We start from the raw sequence: 19,714 nt of genomic DNA, 5'->3' as shown, positions 1-19,714 counted from the left end.
TGTCTGCTTTCTTATCTCAGGACTCTTTCTTTATTCTTCCTCTTGAGGTATGCGCAGGAACTATATGCCTTTTACGAGACAGTAAACAAGGACAGAAAATGAAAGCCGGGCCCCAGTGAAGTCAGTGGCAACACTTCAGAGTTTCTTGGATTTTATCAGAAAAAAAAAATAAGCGTTTTATCAAAGGCAGTGGGCGTGAGATCCAAAATAACACTTAGGTACTTAGCATATAATTCAGGTGTCATTTTCAAAAGAACGATCCCCAAAATTCTGCTAACAGGTTTAGGTTTTTAGGAAATCAGATGAAGACTTCCTTACATGCCTAGTTGTTTGCATGGGTGTCTTCTCTACAGCCCCCATCCATCCAGGCAGTCAAAGCTGGTTATTTTAAGCAGCCTACGTGTCCCCAGACCTGAAGCCCCATGGCACAATCCTCCAGGACTCCTCAGGGAGCCTTCAGACCTAAACACAGCTCTGTGGTGAGAGCCTAAATCCAGACAAGAGGTGGCCTTTCAGACGTATCTTCTATTTTAAGCAATTGGCATGTGGGACTCAAAGCAGAGAGCTGAGGCATGGGTTCCCTGGGGCTCTGGGGACGGTTACCGCTGGGCAGCCAACGCTCCCTAGGTCCATGGGCCAGTACCCAGCGTGGGATGATGAGCTCCTCCACCAGGAGCAAGAGCTCAGGTGTTAGCAATGCCACAATACCGATGTCTCTTTTTGAGTACAGCCTGCAGAAAGGTTATGGCAATGGGATTAGTTATTTAGATGAATGCTGCTCAAGTATCAGTGTAAAGTAAATAAGCAAGGAAACAGAAGAACAAGAAAAGCTGTGCCTGCTGACCACAAAGACCATCTCTTATCTGTAGGAGAAGGCGGCTTTCATAGACTTGGTTTTTGAAGTCTTTTCAGTTCAGCAGATGTTCTTTAAGGAAATTCCAAGCAAGTTTCTAGGACATGGCTAGGAACGTACAACAAGGTTTACTTGATTATATTTTTACCATAAATACATTGCTCCACTAATATGAGACAGTGCATCTTTGACGGGAATTACATAGAGCAGAGCTCTAAAATTGTTCAGTTAAACTGAAAGGAAACAGTATTCCTACAAGTTTGTTGACTCCTTCAGCACCTCAAAATTTATTTTTGAACTTTTCAAACAGATAAATCAGTATTCAGAAGAGCTGCTCAGGAAAAATAAGAATCAGGGGGTTCTCAATTCTTTTGTTTAAAAATTTAGAGAGGAACAAGAAGGAAAAGCTAGGAAATGCAGTAAGATCAAACCAGATCTACTTTTGCTACTGACTTAGTTCAACTCAGATAATTCAACTAATTTCCATACAATTAAATTTAGAATTTTATCCTTTCATATTCTCCAGAAATAGAAGTGTGCTGCCACAGAATTTCTATTAAAAATAGAACTTAGATATGAATGGACCCAAAAATGTGTTTGTGCTGACGCAGCACAAGATAGTACTTTCCCATTGCTGGTGAAATTCATGAGGAGCATTTGGAGGTGGCACTGATATACAGCAAACAAAGGTGACGCAAAAGCTGCTGGCAGGTGTCTCCAGAAAAGAATGAGAGCTAATGGCAAACACCACACTGAGGAGTTGTCATGTAAATACTTCACATGGCATAAGTACTAAAAATGAATACTAGTGGCTGGAGGTTGGTTCAGAAGGAAAGGATCACACCCCCTAGTCTATTTAATCCTCTGAATAAACCCAAACTTCATCAAGACCAGCGAAGGCAGGTCCCAGTGACAAGAAACACTGCTTGGCCCCCAGTCTTCTTTCTTTATTCCAATGCCAGCTATAAGCAGCATCTCCTGAAAAATACAGAAGTGCCCCTGCTGTTTCAGTGGGCAGGCTTGATGTCTCTCTTGTGAACACCTTTGAATTTGAAGAGATGTACCACTAAAACGCAGTACTTCAAGCAGCCCAAGGGATATCAAAATGAACGTAAAATCAGAACTCTAAACTGGTGAAAATTTGAGCTTTATGCTAATTATGGAAACCAACATGAGCAGCAAACTGCATAATCAGTCTTCAGAGGATTTAAAAACGCTGCAAGCAGGCTCTACTATCATCTCAGGTCAAATATAAAATATAAATGTGCAACCTTCTAGTTTTAATCCCAGCACTACCACTGACTTTGTGAGCCATCCCAGATTGCCTCTGTTTTCCCTTCTAGCTTTTCTCCTTCTGCTCTTTCAATCCTAAGCTCACCTGAGCCAGGACTGCTTCTTAACATGTAACTCAAAGAAGAAGTTCACACTGGTCTTTGATTGACCTTCAAAAGTACTGTGTTCTCTCTCTCCCTCCCCTCTTTTTCTCTGGGTTAACTGCACATTTTGAAAACAAAGCATAAAAATTCCAGCAAACAGAAATGATTTCCATATGATATCCACAGATTTCTGTGAAAAATTTGCATTTCCTTGAGTCTCACACAAGGCTATTGAAGGTCATTGTTGACGATTGATCAGATGGTGCTTCAGTTTCATTCTCTCCAATCCTTGCCATATTTCTCTTATCCTTTCCGCTAAATGGGAAGAGTCCTTCTCATGCAGCTAACAGATCACTTAAAATCACTTCTTTCACCCCAGCAGTGCAAGAGAAAATCAGCTGAGAATGGCAGGAGTCTGCTCCTAATGGGCATGAGCACACACCAGGTCCCACCTTCTCTAAGTGTCTTGACGTAGACTTCCTGGCTGCACACTCATTAGCTCAATCCTGCTTATACAGCACACAGGAGATAATAATAAAGTGCCCCACGAAGCAGCATGTAGGGCCATAAATTTCAAATTGAGACATCTTCCATTTCTCCACCGGTAGGCTTACAGAGAAGAGGACTTGGGGAGGTGCTACGCCTGACACCTTCTCACAGTGAAGTCAAGAAGTAAAGCTGAGCCGTCCTCACGTCCTGAGGACAGGTGAAGAGGCACTCAGAAGCACAAGGGTCCTTCACCAATGCGTAGTGGTATCTCAAAAGCTTTCATTCTTAAAACATGACTATTTGAGCTTTTTGTTTTAATCCCAATCTGCACGTGCAAGACACAGTTATTAAAATAAAAGCCTCCGTCACGCAAGCAAATGCTGTTTTCAGAGAGGGCCTCCATGGTCTCTGAACTGCTCTCTCAGTGAAGGGCAAACGAGCCTGGAGGAAGGGGGTGGGGGGGGAGAGCGAGGAATTATACACATTCTAACGATGTCTTCATTTCCCAGCAGCTCTACAACAAAAAGCTCTCCGGTGCTGAATCTGACCTCAGTACAAACAGTAGCAGAAAACATGCCTCACTGTAAGCACTTGCACGGTTTTCCTCTGCAAACAGGCTTCCCTTTGTTTACTGCATTTTTAAGTACATGAGTGCACAGACCACCCACAGTATCAGGTAGCCTAGCACAGGAAAGGTGAGAGATGAGGCTAGGATTGCTTCCTTATATGAATATAAATTAATCTATCTGATCCACATATGCTAGCGAGCCACAGCTCATCCTCAGTCAGTTCATGTCCCTGACAGGCTAACTTGTCCCAAGCTCTCCAGAAATCATGCAGATGAAAGAGCCAAGGCTGTGGTATAGGAATTACAGGACTGGAGAGTTAAAAAGGGATTTGCAAATCAAGTAGTAATGCCTGCCTCGGCTTAATTTACTTTATCATATTCTACTGCTGCTCCCCCCATAGCAGCAAATCAGTGTTGTACACAGAAGCAGTTATGGTGTGAGATACTACCTGATCTCTACTGTAGCACCTGGTTAAAAATATGCTCAGTATCCTTTGGGCTCTGACCTGCATACACTGAAACAAAGATAGGGATGAGTTTCCAGATGAACACAGGATCTGGCAGCGAGCACACTAAGTCATTTCTCTGCTCTCCTTCTGCACCTTATCAGTGACATTTCCCTAACAGCACAAGATGCAGCACCAGGCTCACTGCATTTCAACTCCCCAAGGAAACTCGCTCAGATCCTCCCAGGGATTACACTTTATCTGGCAAGCACCAGAGTAAAAAGTGAAAGCATTAGTTCATTTTGGACCTTGGTTGTTCACATCCACAGACACTCCAACTCAACAGCAGAGAAGAAAACAGATAAAGGGAAGAATTTCTCTAGAATCTCTCAAAAACCCCACCTTTGGGTTTGCTGATCATTTCAACAGCATTTATTAGCATGCAACATTACTGCAAGGAATATTTTGAAAATGCATTCGCTCTAAACCAGGCACAGCCTCTTTTCTCCCTACCCACACGCAGCCCTTTAAGAAATGTCTATCCCCTTCATAGCACAACCTGCATTTCTTATTCCCTGGCACAGAAAAGCAGACGCCGACCCACTCCACTCTCTCCATTTTACACTTTCAGATCAGTTTGGCAATCCAGAGCTGGGGAGGGGGAAAGGGAGGAGAGGGAAATGTGCTGCTACGCTCTTCCCTGTGCTATTGCTGTAAGAAAACATGATGATGGGATTATGACTAACTATTGAACTAAAGGGAAGTGTTCCACCTAGAGACCGTCTTCACCAGGCACGGCAAGGGGCAGGTTACCTGCAAACGGACACTCTTTCAGGACTGAATACGCCTGCTGGTTCTGTGGTAAAAAATGATGCCGAGGTATTGCCCCCAGTAGTAATTAACAATGTTAATCTTCTTCTTCCTCTCTATGGTGATAAAAAGAGTCATTTTTATATTTAATTAATGCAGAGGATCATTTTGGAAACTGGCTAATGAGGCTCTGATCACATTACCATGAAAATGTGCATTAACACCGCAACTGAGGAGGCTGCTTCATGTGTAGAGAATCCACTTTGTAATTAGCCCACTGTGAAATGAATCACGTCAGGAGGAACTCGGAGGGAACCAGTCGGCAATGGGCACTTAGCTGCTGCTGTGCCAATAGACCACCAACACCGTAAGCTGTTTTTTCTCCTCCGCGCTGCCTGTCAGCAGCAGCACAGTCCAAAACTGCAAGCGTTCAGCCTCCGTCAACGGCAATGTGTCAAAGCCAGGACAAATTACAGAGAGGGAGAGACCAGATGCTGAAAGGCACTAAACTTTAGTATGCGAGGGTCTGCTGTGCCAAGAGGAAAAAACAAACAAAAAGCTGCAAATCAAATACTGATTCAATAGGATCTGAGCAAAAATTATGGGCTATTAGGGTAAGTGCTTGTTTCGTCTTTTCTCATCTTATTCTGAAGGAGCTGGGAACACGTTAGCAGCACGCTGCTACACTGCTACTCACACTGCTACGATGCTGAAAGAGACACCAAAATATCTAGATGGGATTAAGATCTTTGTCTAGTACTAAACAGAAATAACACACACACACAATGAATGAACAAGCAGCATACCTCACCCGTGGAAACCCTGTTGTACTCAGTACCTGTTTAAAGGTGACAAGCACATCTCAGAATCATTTCAATTTTAATTAATTAATCTGAAAATTTAACATACTTCTTGGCCAGCACAGACATGCCATAAAAACTTTGTTCCTTAACTTAGAAATACCTGAGATCACAGACCTAACGCTTCCAGAGGCAGCAGCACAACTTATCTGAAATCAGTCTTATTACCAAAGCCAGGGGCTCCCTTAAAACATCACCGATACGGTTCAGTGAGACTGCTGCTATATGACTGACATCTTGGCAGAAGATGCACAAAAATGTTAAAAGAATCCCACAGGAAGTCATCTGAAGGGGGAGTGGCAAACGAGCAGAAAACAACAGGCACCCAAAATACTAATAATTACCACCCCCCCCCCCAAACAACTTAGCTAGCAATTTTGCAAAGGGGGAAAAAAAAAAGGCAAAGCAAAACAAAAGCATCTCTACTTACTCTCTGTAAAGAACACACATTTTTACTCTGGAGATGCTGGTAATACCCTCTGCACTCACCTGTGAAACTTCATAAAGCAGTTTGTAGTGCTCTTCTCTCTTCTGAAAAGTGCACAGATTGCAGCCCATCCTAATAAGCAACACAAGAGCAAAGCCTCTAATTTCCCCAGCACTGAAAGGCAAATGCACTGACAGGGAATCACCCTCCAGACTTGACTACTGTTTTTCATCAGTCACTCCAGCCCCGAAACACAGGCACACCACTGTTAGCTGGAAGCACAAGGCAGGGCAGTGTGTAGCAGCATGCTCTTCTTCCCTTTCCCTAACTATCTTACACTCACGTATACACACACAGAGTTTCGACTCAGTTCATGGCAACACTCCCCCTGTCTCTGCATCAGTGCACATGACTACACAGATTCTCACTCATGAATATTAATAGCCTCTCATTGATTATTTATGACAGAACGTGTTAGCGGGGAGGGGTGTCATAGCTGCTGCTGATGACAGATGAATATTCACTAATTAAGAAGCAAATGTACTGTGGTTAAACAAAATTCACTTGTGTCAATACCATCTCTGTTTATTAAGGTTAGAGGGACTAAGCTTCACATATTTCACCCACCCTCGCCTTAATTTTTACAGTAATTGTGAGACTAATTCATGAACGGGGGTGGGAAAGGCACAAGTCAAGTCTTATGTTAGGTCTCCACCTTGTGCAACAGGGATCACGGAATACATTTAAAATATTTGTAAGCATTTTAAGAGAGTGGTTGTTAAACCTGAGCTGAAATTTAAAGCAAAGAAGGAAGGAGAGAAAATTAACCCAGATGGCTATACAGCTAGCTTCACCTTTGACACTGCCAAATTTAGCCAAAAATTCCAGTGTACTCATAAAAAGCATGAGCCTAGAACAACTTGTCATAGATATCCAGTATATGTGGAAATGCAGGTGTGCCTGATCTGGTGCTTTTTACATATATACACACATTGTACTATTTACTAAATAATCTCACATTCAAGTCTCTTCTGGCATGTAAAACAGATTAATAGTAATTATAGCCCCAATTTCCAAGAAACTCAACAGATATACCCTCTTGGACTCCTAGATATCAAAGCTTTTATTATAACATGCCATTGTATCTAATTTTACCATTTGTAAATTAGATTTTAATGGCTCCACAATTCTCCATGTGTGTATAAAGGCAAGGATGCATTTAAAATTAAACCCACATGTTAAACGTTAAGGCCAATGGAAATCACACTTAATTCCAGGCTAACATTAATTCCTATTGTATATCATGTAATTCATTGGTAGCAAGATACGCAAGATAAAAAGCCAAAGCCATGACAAGCCAAGACAGAGAATAAAAAAGTTGCTTTTGTTTTATCACTCCTTTCTCAGCAACTCTGCTAATCAAGAACTATCTCCTTGTTTCAAAGCATCTTTAATCTGGAGGGGATAGCAGGTGGGATCCAAAGCAGAAATAATTACTTGGAAACCAATGAAACCAGTTAGTTAAGATTGACACTGGGCCCTAAAGAGTTGTAATTACTAAGCACTGATGTAGAGCTACTATTTTTTTGGGGGGGTGTAGTTTCCTAAAAGTGCTTTGTCAAACATTTAAAATCGATAACAGGAAATGATTCTAATGAGCACTAATTGTTAACAAATTGGCTTTGCATCTAGCAGCACCTCAAACACCACCACCACCGGGTAGCAAGCAGATCAACAATCATGTGCTGCTTATCAGTCCTGCCCCTTGGGATGTAATAATCTGATTTTCTGGGCCTTAATTTTACCTAACAGCCGGGATGAAAGCCAAGCAGAGAAACCTACAGGAAAAAACGGACCATTACTGTGAACTCTGCATATTAGTGAAGTTTGCTAGAGCTTCTATGTAAATTACAGATAGGTTGAGACTAAATCTTAATTAAATTTCATCTTCTTTAATAAATGAGCAGAGTCAGGAGGAATCAAATAATGACCATTAACAGAGCAAGCTCTTCTCCTATCAGCTTCCAGCACTGTTCTGAAACATAACATTAAGATTAATTTTTATTTGGTGGAAGAACCTGAGCAGGCAGGTTTGATTCTGAACTTTCCTAAATTCCAAGGGTTTCAAAGCCGAACCACGGAGACAGGTTCATCATCGTTAGAAAGAATCAGCCTCTGTCCCCTTCCTCCACATTCCCATGAAATGCTGTTCATGCTGAGAGGTTTAAACCCACGAAGCAAACATCAACTCAATCTTTGAAGGTTTCTCTATTGTGAGGTGCCGAAGGATTTTCAGATGTGTAAATTTTGAACTTAAGAAAGTCAGATCAATGAACTAGACAACAGTCATGCAAGGACAACCATGCCATCTTTCGATGAAAGTATTCTCTCCTTCCACTGACACAATTTCTTCCTCTGACACATACACAGTCTGAAAGCTAAACTACATTCGTAAAAGGAGATATTTACCCTGGTATATTTTTGATAGTCCCTTATAGTAAGTTCTTTAAAAAAGGGGGAGAAAAAGGATATATTACTACAGGAATTCAGTTGTATAGGTACAAGAAACAAACAACAACAACAACAAACCCCAACAGACAAAATAAGCAATGGAAACCTACAGTTAATCTTTCAGCAGTTTCCCCTGACAGTCTCTTTTTTCATCGCTCTTCCTCTGGTTCTTTTGTTTCCTTCTCTGAAGCTGACATAGGCTTCTCCATTCATTTATCAAGTGCCTGCCCTCTGCCCATACAGAGAGTAAAAGGGTTTTGTCTTCTGCTTCTGCGGCCACTAATGGGCACAGTCTGTAGGGCTGAACAGATTTATTTGAGAAGGAAAGGTGTACTTCCAGGTTCTTGAGCTCCATTTAAACATGCTGCTCTGATTTTACGTGGTCAAAATACCAAACTTTGTGCAGCACGGAATGACATTCAAGGCAAAACTTGATTGAACTAATGACTAAAATGACATATATGATGTGCTTCGGTCAAGTTGAATTTGATGTTGGGGAGAAAGCAAACTCTTTCTCTCCTTCCTTCTCTGCCTCCTCTTAATCCCCCCCAACATCAAATTTGTAGCTAAAGGGACCAAAAAGGCACTAAAACTTAATCAAGTAATTCTTATTCTACATGTAATTCAAAGATATTTGAATAATTCAATGCTTTTCTTGATTGTGGAGTTCTCCATGTTCATCACCTACAATTTAATGTTACCATAAAGACTAAAATCATAATTTATAGGCAAACCAGGAATGCAATAATGCAAAGGGATGGAGTTTAATTTCAAGAGAGTGACAGCAAAATTTCTGTTCACATTTTCAAACAAGGTGCCCTTGTTTAGGTCCCCTAATTCATTTTAAGCATCTAGGAGATGACTTACACATTTGGTATATAGTTTCCTCATTGAGGTATGGAAGTGTCTAATTATAAGCACCCATGCTTGAAAGTTTATCATTGCAAAAAATTCAAGGCAATGACACTGCAAATTAAAGGCCACTCACTCCTTTATATCTTCTTTATCACACAGCTAAAAGACATATAATAAAATATAACATTCATTTTAAGCGAGGATAGTGAAGTTGTTGGTCCAAACTCAGTGGTGAAACCTAGTGAGGCAAAAGTGGAATTTCAAGTTTCCTTTGCATGCCCTTGAATTCACACTCTCCTCCTGAATTTACCAACCTCACTGCATTTACTTTATAAATTTTGAAGAATTCCCAGAGATTTAGCTCACAGAATAGATGGCAATGCAATTTATAGTCTTAGGGCTGCGTACCTGTAAAACAGAGATATCATTAGAAAAAGGGAGTTGGAGAAACCCTTTGCTTATTCCCACTGTCCTAAACAAAGGCCCGAACTCATAAGGCTTTACCTCAACCTGGTCACACCTTTTAGCTCATCGTGATAATTAGTGTTTTTCATGAAGCCTCAGCTGCTGGAATCCAGTGATTGTATGCATCAGTCAGCTTGCATATTAGAAAACCAAGGCATTTTCCAGCCCTATGATTGCAGAGAAAAACTTAAAAACCTTCAGTTAATGTAACCAAAAGACTCATAATTTGCATACAAGCTAACCATCTTGAACTCTAAAATAACATAATGTATATTACCCAGTAGGCTAAACGAAGGTGCAAACTATGGAAGTACAGTCATCAAAGTGGGCTTAGGCTCCAATAAAATGGATTTTTACAAAGACAAAAAACTGGAAAATTTAACCACACTCCCTACAAAAGACACATGAAAATCTAACTCAAGCTAAAAATGCACTATACGTTTCCCACAGACATCAGAACACAAACTGAATGATGAAAAAAAGTAAGAACGCCTATCTACAATAAAATGCAATATTCGCAGGAACATTAGTTTATGTCCATAGGAAAGACACTTGTTTAAACTCATATCCTTTAGCACAGCCTCCGAGACTTCATGCACTGCTCAAAGTCACAGCAAGGGTAAGGGTGGTAGGAGAAAAGGCAGGATGTGGAATTCCCATGTTCAGTATTCCCCAGGAGGACTGTAATTTATTTGAAGACTATACAGGTCTACCTGATTGTAAATCAAATGGGCTCCATAAGTGGAATCTTCCATTAGGCTCAGATGCCTCCTGGAAGGTAGGGAGCACCTACAACATCATATGATACAAGTCCAGTCTGTTGATATTTTTTCCATCCATGGTTAAATTGATGCAGATGTATGTGATTCCTGGTCCAAAATGTAAATACATGTCTAGACAGAAATGGAAAGCAAGCACATGAGGAACCTTCTCTGCCATGATTGCTTACAACACAAGAGCTACTTGTCCCTTTTGTTCTACACGGGGCAGGGGAATCAAACGAACCCCTGTTTATCTACCATTCCCATGTGAATGGGCTGGCTAGCTTCCTTTACCAGTTCTACCGGCCAAACGTCAGACCGCTCAGATACTTTTTTTTCCTCTTTTCTTTCTCAAAGTTTCATCCAGGATATTCTTTTCTGAGGTTTTTACTCTGAGTGGCTTCCTTGTTGTTTCTTAAACTGCTGCCGTAATCAATTACAGAAGTGTTACAGAACACCAAATGATGCCTATACTGAACTCTAAGGCCTTAGGAATACATAAAGACATCAAGTGGACGGTGTCAGTTAAATTGAGAAAAATGGTCAATGCTGGCTCTAAGAGTCTTCTCTAAACTAAGGACTTTGTTAACAAATTCTAAAAGAAACCGGACTTTCTCTTGACTTTTTCCACCTCTACCTAATTATAAGGAAACTATCTGGCACACCTTTACTTTTTTTTAACCATGTGATCATGCGAAACCAGAGTGATAGCTCTTTACTGCACTAGAGATTTTCAACACTACAGAGTGTACAGAGTAGAATTACTCATAAATAAGCTTGAAAGAATTTAAAGGAAACAACAAAGTTTTATTCAGGATAGCCAAACCTAAAATGGCTGAACAGAGTTGTGGAAAAAAACTCTGATTATAGATAAATTGGGATATGAAGTCCCATGTCAATAAACATTAAATAATGCACTTAGGGAACACTGCTAAAATATCCAGAGTCGCGGTCTCTAAAGTAGTTATTTCTACTCAGAAAGTAGATCTGGAGCTGTGGACAGTTTCCTTGAAATACAGGTTCAATGCTTAACCACAGTACGAAGTCAAGCAGAATGTGAGGAATTTTAGGAAGACTGACAAAGGAGCAGAAACTATCATCATGAAACTGCACAAGCCCCAGCAATACCCACATTTGAATACAGACAGCAGTCCTGGTCTCTCCATCTCTAAATCATTTAATGGAAATGGAAGAGCTATGAAGAATAGATGAGAAACACAGGTGTGTAATAGTTGACTTTCCTTGCATCTTTCATCTTAATCTATAATTTCTTCCCTCGTACAGAAGCCATTCCTTCTCACATTACACAATGAAATAATCAGACAATACCTTTAAAGCAACAAAAGGAAGTAATTTAACTGTGGAACTCATTACCAAAACTCACTGGAAGCAAAAAGGAGAAAAAGGTTCAAAATGTATAAGACAACTTTACGACAGATAACTGCCAGTAGTCATCTGCCTGCTTAGGAAGCCCGTAATTCACCGACTCCTGGGAGCTATGAGAGAGTACGGCAGCAAGACCTCTCCATGCATCCACTTGCTGATAGCTTGCCTGTGTGTTTATTGTTGGCCTCTTCAGAAATCTAATACTGGCAATATGATCCCTCACTAATTCAATTCTAAAGCTCCAAATTTACCAGTTCTTGCACAAAAAGCTGAATATGTACTAAACTGGAAGTTCCTTAGCTAACCTTAGCTGGCAATACACCATGTAGTCCAACTGCGATACAAGGCTTTATTAATGGTCGCATAATGACTTTGGACTTTAAATGTGTTTATAAAAGTACATTTTATTATTGTCTTCACTGGTTTCAAAGCTCTTTTAACATCTGTTAAAAAAAAAATTATCAGAATTTTTCACACACCTGAAGATTAAATCTGAGCTTTTTTTTTTTTACACCTGTGTGGGAAAGACAGACCATCTAAAACTGAGATATTAGACGCCAAGTTCAGGCCCAGACCAAACAAAGGCAAATATCAATGAAACGCCTAAATGAGAAACTGAGCTCACAGTACAAAACTCTAATTCAAATGCTGAAGCAGCAGGAACGGGTTCAGAGGATGAGAGCAGCGGTGAGGACTCCTTGGCTCTGTTCTTTCCTCTGATACCTGCATCATTAGAAAAGCTCTTCCTTTTTACATTCCTATAGAATAAGGAACACCTGTCTTGCAAGAGCATTAATTCAATGAACCTTTTAAGACTTCTCAGAGTTTTTCAAAGAATGTATTGTGGAGGGCTGTTACACCCATCCAAGTTCTGCTGAGGCCACCCTTGCAGTCTCCAGCACTCAAATGTAATTAAAACGTCTTGTGTGGTTTCTTAAGCAAAAGTTTTAAGTGGTACTCATGGTGTGCTAATCGGTATAAAAGTACAAAAGAAAAAATTACTCATGACTTGAGAAAGTTCCTTGTTAAAAATGACAATCACAGCCATTTGAGGGATCGGAAAAACTAAACAAGAGTTAGGCCAGGGTGACGGCTGAACATGTCTTCATCCCAGATTGGCTAAAACATACTACCTAGAGGTAGACTGGACTATTTCCTTTTTGGTTGCCTTCCAGTTTAAGTACCATTAGTTGGATACATGTACAAGAGTAGTTTTGGCACATCGAAGTATTTCAAAAGTGAGGTAAAGATGCTGAGTAGCCTGTCATGAACAATGCCCTACCATTATAAAGACATATTTACCAAGACGCTTCACTGTTCACTTTCAAAGCTCATACAACTGACAATCTGGAAGAACTGTTCAGGCATACACACAATATAACAGATTATTCTGTCTTGCCCCGTATAAATGGCCTACTGTGCCCTAGAAAAACACCCCGGGATTCGGGAAGTTTTCATGGCCTTGAATGGATTTTCATGAAGCTCAAAAGGAGACTTGTATGGAATCAGACCATAAAAGCAGCTGCTTTCCTCTTTGGCCAAAGCATAAAGATGTTGTAATATAACTGTCAGAAGTTCATTTTATTATAGTAAAAAATAACTCTTCAACGTAGAAATTACCTAAGTCTTTATAGGAGTAGTGAGGCAGAGGGGAGTCGGTTGTTTTTGTGTAACTAATCATGACTTCATCACCCTAAAATTAGTATTAGGTGGTATATATGACTGAATCTCAAATCTGGCTCCCAAAACACACCTGATAGAATGATGGACGCAGGAGCGGCACCATGCGATGCTGCAGGAGGAACCATCCACACCGCTCCAGTGTCTGACAGCTGGCTAGTTTGATTTAAAATTACAATTTGAACTGAAATCAACTCCGTTTGTTGACAGTCATTAACCAACTACCATAAAAGCACCATTAATTTTGTTGTAGTCAGCAAATGCTTTGTAATGATCTAAAACTAATGCGGCGCCCCCTCCTATAAAATCCCCACAGCATCAAAGGTTTACTTTGTACACTGTTTGGGCTTTCTAAAGCTTAAAATCACTGCCAGTGCACCTGCTTTCTAGAAGATCATTAGGTAAAAATCCCAACGAAGCCCAATCAACCTGGCTTTAGTTACCTTACCGTCTGGTGTAGAAGAAAATTAATGTTATTAGATGTGTCTTTCTCTGAAAATTGCTGGTGTTTGGTTACCATGCCAGCTGTCTGGGAGGTGCGTGGGTCTGCTGGATGCTGACCCAGCTGGCTGCCTGGGCAGAGCCCAGTCCCGGCCCCCACCCTGGAGCACTGGGACTCTGTGCCAGCTGCTCTGCCAGCGTCGGGGCGCCCTGAGCTCCCCCAGTGCACCAGACCTCAGCCTTACCAGCATGTCCCCCCCCAGGCCCCAGCTCCCTGCAATGCTCACTCAGGCCATCGTAAAACAGCAACACCAGGTCTGAACTCAGATATAAGGAGTTAGGAAGCAAAATGGTAGAAAGAGTGAAAAAACTCCTGCAGAGCCACATGGATGGAGACAAATGAAATCCGATTAACAATGCCTCTTTTTCTTCTATTTTGATGTCCTGTGGAAAAGAAATTAGCATAGCAAATCCTGCTTTATCTCTGAACGAAATTTCAGATCCTCAGTCTGAAATCTGCTCTTTCCTCTTGGAACAAAAAGTCAAACCCCAAAGCTTGTCAGCTTCAGAGGGGAGATTTGTCACGCGCCAGCGGTTTCTGGGGGTGGGTGCCCGCCTGGCCCTCGCTGCCCGACCGCAGGGACGCCTCCGCCGCACAGCGTCCCCGCGGCTGCTGCCTCCCCTGGGCTCCACTTCAGTGTGGCTGCAGCATGCCAGGACTTGTGGTTTGCCTGAGCCCTCTGGACAGGGGCATTAAAACCACTTTTTGACTACAGCTTCCTAAAATAGCCAAAGGACAACGTACAGCAGAGGAAAAGCATTCAGTCACATTACAGTCAAAGAATGGTGCCAATGAAAGTGAAGTGCTTAACTAGTATTTGGCACAGAAACCACCAGAAACCCTACAAACACCAAAATGACTTAATAGAAACCTTCAGGTGGGAAGCAGGAATTGTAGCGGCATGAGCCTCATTCATTTTACCAAGAGTGAAGCAGTTAAAAGCACACAGTGTGTTCTGAAGATGAACCCCCTTAGCACCCTTAAGAGATGAAACAGTAGCAACACCAAGTGAGTTCATCTGTGATGAAAATCCTTCCCAATTAAACTTTCACACAGTGAAAACACTATCTCCCCGAAGTTTTGCATTTTGGATTTCAAAATATGCTCCTCTTGAAATACGTGTCTGAGCTCCCTAGTGTATTTCGGTTGTCAATACCAGTCATAAATAAAGATAAAGCAGAGTCTAGAACAGAGAAATACAATGAGAAATGAAACAGAAATCTCCTGCTCAAGGAATCCCTGCTTTGTAATTCTCCACTGATGTTCTCTCCAGCCCCAGGGCTGGGAAAAGGGAAGTCTCCTTACCTTTATCTGAATGTATTTACTTACTAGGAAATGTCCACCGTGCTTTGTCCGATAGTGCCCTGAGTGCCCTTGGTACCCTTATACTTTACCAAAAGCAAACAATGCTATTTATTAAAAACAATAGTAAAAGAGAATTATATCCTTGCAGGATAGATATTTCAGGAGATATTGTTTGGAGCTCTCTATCTCAAAAAGTTTAAGGCCACTTGCACAACCTCTGCCAGCTCCTCCAGCGAGCCAGATCATGTTTAAAGATGCTCACACTCACTTTCCCTGTGCGCCCGCAGCTACCCATCCACTTGCCCACTCAGACCAAAGCACTCTGCTGTAATACAAAACTGGATAAACCTAATCTCCTATACTCCAGAGACAATTTCAGTACTACCAAATCATTTAACCTCAGAAGAAAAACAACGGGCTTCAGGCCAGGTAGGCACCTCCTGTGGCAAAATCTGTCTATGTTTCTACTTGTCCATAAGAAGTCAGCCCCCGCATCTTCAACTCGCTGTCTTCAGAGACAAGAGAAAGATGTTCTCATTTACCACAGTGACATCTGTGAAAAATGAATTTACTTATCAGGCTTCAAACTACAGGCGGTATGTATGTGAGCGTGTACACTGGAGGGAAAAGCAGCACATTTCCAAAACTCACTTGTGTTTCATTTGTACAGAATTACACTTCTCACCTTATAAAACAGAACGATCTTTTAATAGAAGGGGAAATACTTAACCTTCTCAAAGTCAATGCTTATTCTCTTCTCTGTGATTGCTCCTGTAGAGATATGAAACAAATCACAGGAGAAAAAAAAAAAAAAGAAAAAAATCAAGGAGAATAACGGATTGGGGGGTGGTGGTGTTTTTTCTGCAAGACCTTCACATCTAGTCTGAATCTCTTTCATTTCTATTCAGTTCTTGTGCAGGACACTCGGATTATATGTATCAACTTAATTCAGCGATAAGAAAATCCTTACTATAAATCCTACCAGGTGGGACAAATCTGTCAAGATCTTGATTATCAAAACAAATGAACAGACAGTAAAATGTGACATACGTAGCATACACTTTACATGATAAATTAGCCCTTGCACAACTGACAGACATACTGTAAGGGGATGTTAAGGTTGCTATGGCAAACAATGCTTTTCCTCCCCCAGCTCCTGAATGACAAGTTTTCTGAGAGAGTCATTGACTTCTAGCAAAAGACAACAAATTTTCTATGGTTAAACACTACCTGCGTGTAACAGGACATATTTCTCTGTCCCACTGTGGTCTTCTTCAAAAGTTACTGCCTTCAAGAGTGACCTTGCCATGTCACTACAGTGATTAGCCAGAAGCTGTAAGGTTGTTCTCTACCCCTTCAGCAGACATGTTAGGGATTTACTGTAATGCTTCGGGGATCCAAATAGTGATGGTCAAATAAATTAGGAAATGTACTTTATCATACAGTGAGCAACAACTTTGTCAGCTCAGGGAAAAAAAGAGAGTCCTGCCTCAAGCTTGAAATGTGAACTAAAAATTCAGGTATTTTAGCTACCCAAAAATTTGGACGCTACGCATCCCTCAGAACTGGGTTACCATGTAAGAACAGAGTTGTTTCAAGAAACATTCCCACTTTCAGTTGGAATAAAAATCGTGGGGAAAAAAAACATGATTTCAGCATACTTCTCACCCAAAACGGTGTTTGGAACTGCTAAGGCAGAAAATCAGTGGTACATTTAAAGAAATGGAGCAAACCACAGTGAGAATTTAGTAAAGTATCCTTAACAGCTATTTTTGCCAACAAGTCATCAGCATGCAGCCAAGAGCTCTCCTGCACAAAGACCAAAACACTAGAGAGAGTAAAAGATGTGGGTACGTTCCTGACGCCAGGCAGTCAGAACTTAGATCAGGATGGGCTCATCCTTGCTGCAAAAAATTACGCAAGTCTTATAGGGTAATCCCGACAATTTCACTGATTACTTCTCATGGAAACCTGTCAGAAATTCAAATTAAATTAGCTTCTCCTGGCTTTCTTAGAAAAACTCATAAACATAGCTGTGTTCTTGTTGACTTCAAAGGGGGCACCAGCTGCCCACAAACTCTCATTTAGCTGTTAGTTTCTCTGATTACAGGGTGTCTTCTTTCTTTTAAGTTACGAGAGATACACATATTGATCACCAGGCGACAGGGTGCAGACACAGCCATGACCACATCAAAATCACCATGTGAAATGATCAGGCTTCTGTACGTCTAGGAAGGAATGCAGAAGGCGCTTGTGCCATCTTTCTACTTCCTACTGTAGTTCATCATATAAACATTTCACAAAAGGTCACAATTCAACTGGTAAAATCAATCATTTAGGTGCTTTTCCGAACACACGCTATCCTAATGGCAAGTTAAGTGATAAAGTAAGGAGAGAAGCAAAGATCTTGAAAAACGGTCATCCTCAGCCAGTTTGTCTAAACCCTCTCTGTACACTGGTGAAGAGGAGACCAATTTATATAAAGGTCTATTTTGTGTTTGAGAATACTTTTTATTCCTTCAGGTACAAGCAGAAGAGCAAACAATTCTGAGCAAGTAAAACAGATTATTTTAAAATCATTAAATTTAACTTGTACAAAAAAATCTACATGACAGTAAACTATTTACCTAACAACAGAAGTCAAGTTTCATACAGAATTTTTCATACAGAGATATCAAAGTACCTCACAAAGTCAGGTAACGTTATGACCATTTTACAAATGCGTGAATAACATGGAAACGTAGCAATGCATAATACTGAAATACGACAAATAATTTTCAAAATTCAGTACCAGTGTAGAAAGCACCAAGAAGCTCCGTGGTGAGGGAGCTACCCAGTTCCAAGCAGGTGACAGCAGAGCAGTAACACACCAGAGGATGGCATCTAATGAATTTCAGCAATTGTTTGTGATAACAAAAACATTTTGCGATCTTTGTATACCTTGCAAAGAAACAAAAATAGTAAGACATTAAACTCAATTTTAAACAAAAAACTCTTTGAGGGTAGCTCTTATAATAAACTGCAGAGAACACACGTAACAAAATTGGCACTAGCTTCCAGCTGGCAACACAAACCTATGAAGTTTTACCTCATTTTCTCCTCTCCTTCCTTTATTGTATGGTGAGATTTTACTTTTGCATATCCTGCTCCATGTTTTCTTGTCTCCTACGCCCAGATTAAATTCTGTGCCCCACCACAGCTCTGCATTTGTTTCCCCATTCATCCATTCATGACTCCAAATAGGCCTCTGCTGCTGTACACTGCTTTTCTCCATCACGTCCTGATCCTTCCTAGCTCTTCTCTACCTTATTTCCCTTCGCCTTTGGTTTCAAAATTTCCCCAGCCTTCTCCCTCTTATGCATCCTCCCAAGAGCTGAACTCTAACATAACCCCTCATCGCTGGGCAGGAGGCCGCGGAGGAGACCTCCTCGGACTGTGCCCAGTGGTGGGCAGATGGGAGAGCCTGCCAAAGCCCCTGAAGCAGGCTGGGCTCAGCCGTGCTCGCGGGGGCTGCTCACCAGGACAGTCCCAGCGCGGGTGTTAAAGCAAGCAACAGCTGCACGCCTGCTTTCCTGCGCACAGCAAAATAAACCAGGATGCCTGGGTCGCAGGTTTAATTGATTTTTTTTGTCTTTCACCCTGCTTCAGAAGTCAGCCTGATCAATGCTATTTCACACTCTCCATTGCCAAGCTTTACTGATCTAACCCCTGACTAAAAATAGATTCATCAAAGCAGCACCAGGGGAGGCAATATTTATCCCCTGCAACACACAGGGAATGTCACGTTACAACTTCCTCCTGGCTTTCCTCTTCTATTAGGAGAGGCAGGGAGGAGGAGAGGGAAGGAGGACTCGCACGGCTGAAGTGAGCGCCAGCACTGGAAACTGATGTTGTGTATTTATCCACTCGCATTAAGTATGGAAGAGGCAGTCACAGTTCGTGCTCCCTCGGCGCTCTTGCAAATTCTCATCCTTTCTGTCTTCCAGTGGGTGACAGAAAATAGCAGTAACTGACAAATGCTGGGGGAAAGCACAAGACCTAACCAATAAATAATAAATGCATCCATATCTCTACAACTCCTTCCTTCAAGTCCACACAAAGTGAATATGAGAATCCCCATAGGAAGTCATGGAAGCTGCCAGTTCCATTCATAAAGGCGAATAAATGAACTTTCGTACTGCTTCCCTGCATTTCTTTAATAATCTGAATAAAAGTTGCCAACTAATAACAGAGCAGAACATGCTCATTCACCCACGCAAGACAGCTTTTCCCTTGCCAAACGCCCCGGCGTGAAGGGAGGTAACCAGAGAGGCTGTGGGAGCGTCGCCCCTGCAGTGCACACACAGGAGCTACCTAGCAGCCATGCACACGAAGAAATAAGGCTTTGTCATTTTGTCACCCAGGTGAGAAGATTACCTCC

General features: G+C 41.4%; 1 protein-coding gene across 2 annotated transcripts in view; it reads right to left on the bottom strand.

The window, feature by feature from the left end:
* The window catches only part of PDZRN4 (PDZ domain containing ring finger 4), a 253,950-nt gene that overhangs the window by 104,610 nt on the left and 129,626 nt on the right, over positions 1-19,714 (bottom strand). The window contains exon 1 of one of the 2 annotated variants that reach the window (XM_009466137.2): positions 5,892-6,014. The exons of the other annotated variant lie outside the window; for it this stretch is intronic. Within the exon in view, the coding sequence (XP_009464412.2) occupies positions 5,892-5,960 (69 nt within the window). The 5' untranslated portion in view covers positions 5,961-6,014. Of the gene's footprint in view, positions 1-5,891; positions 6,015-19,714 lie in introns of those variants that run through there. 2 annotated transcript variants of the gene reach the window in all.

Source organism: Nipponia nippon, unplaced genomic scaffold, assembly GCF_047370975.1.
Source record: "Nipponia nippon isolate SJK-2023a ecotype South Korea unplaced genomic scaffold, ASM4737097v1 scaffold_3, whole genome shotgun sequence".
Classification (NCBI taxonomy): domain Eukaryota; kingdom Metazoa; phylum Chordata; class Aves; order Pelecaniformes; family Threskiornithidae; genus Nipponia; species Nipponia nippon.
This window is presented reverse-complemented; position numbering and strand designations above follow the sequence as displayed.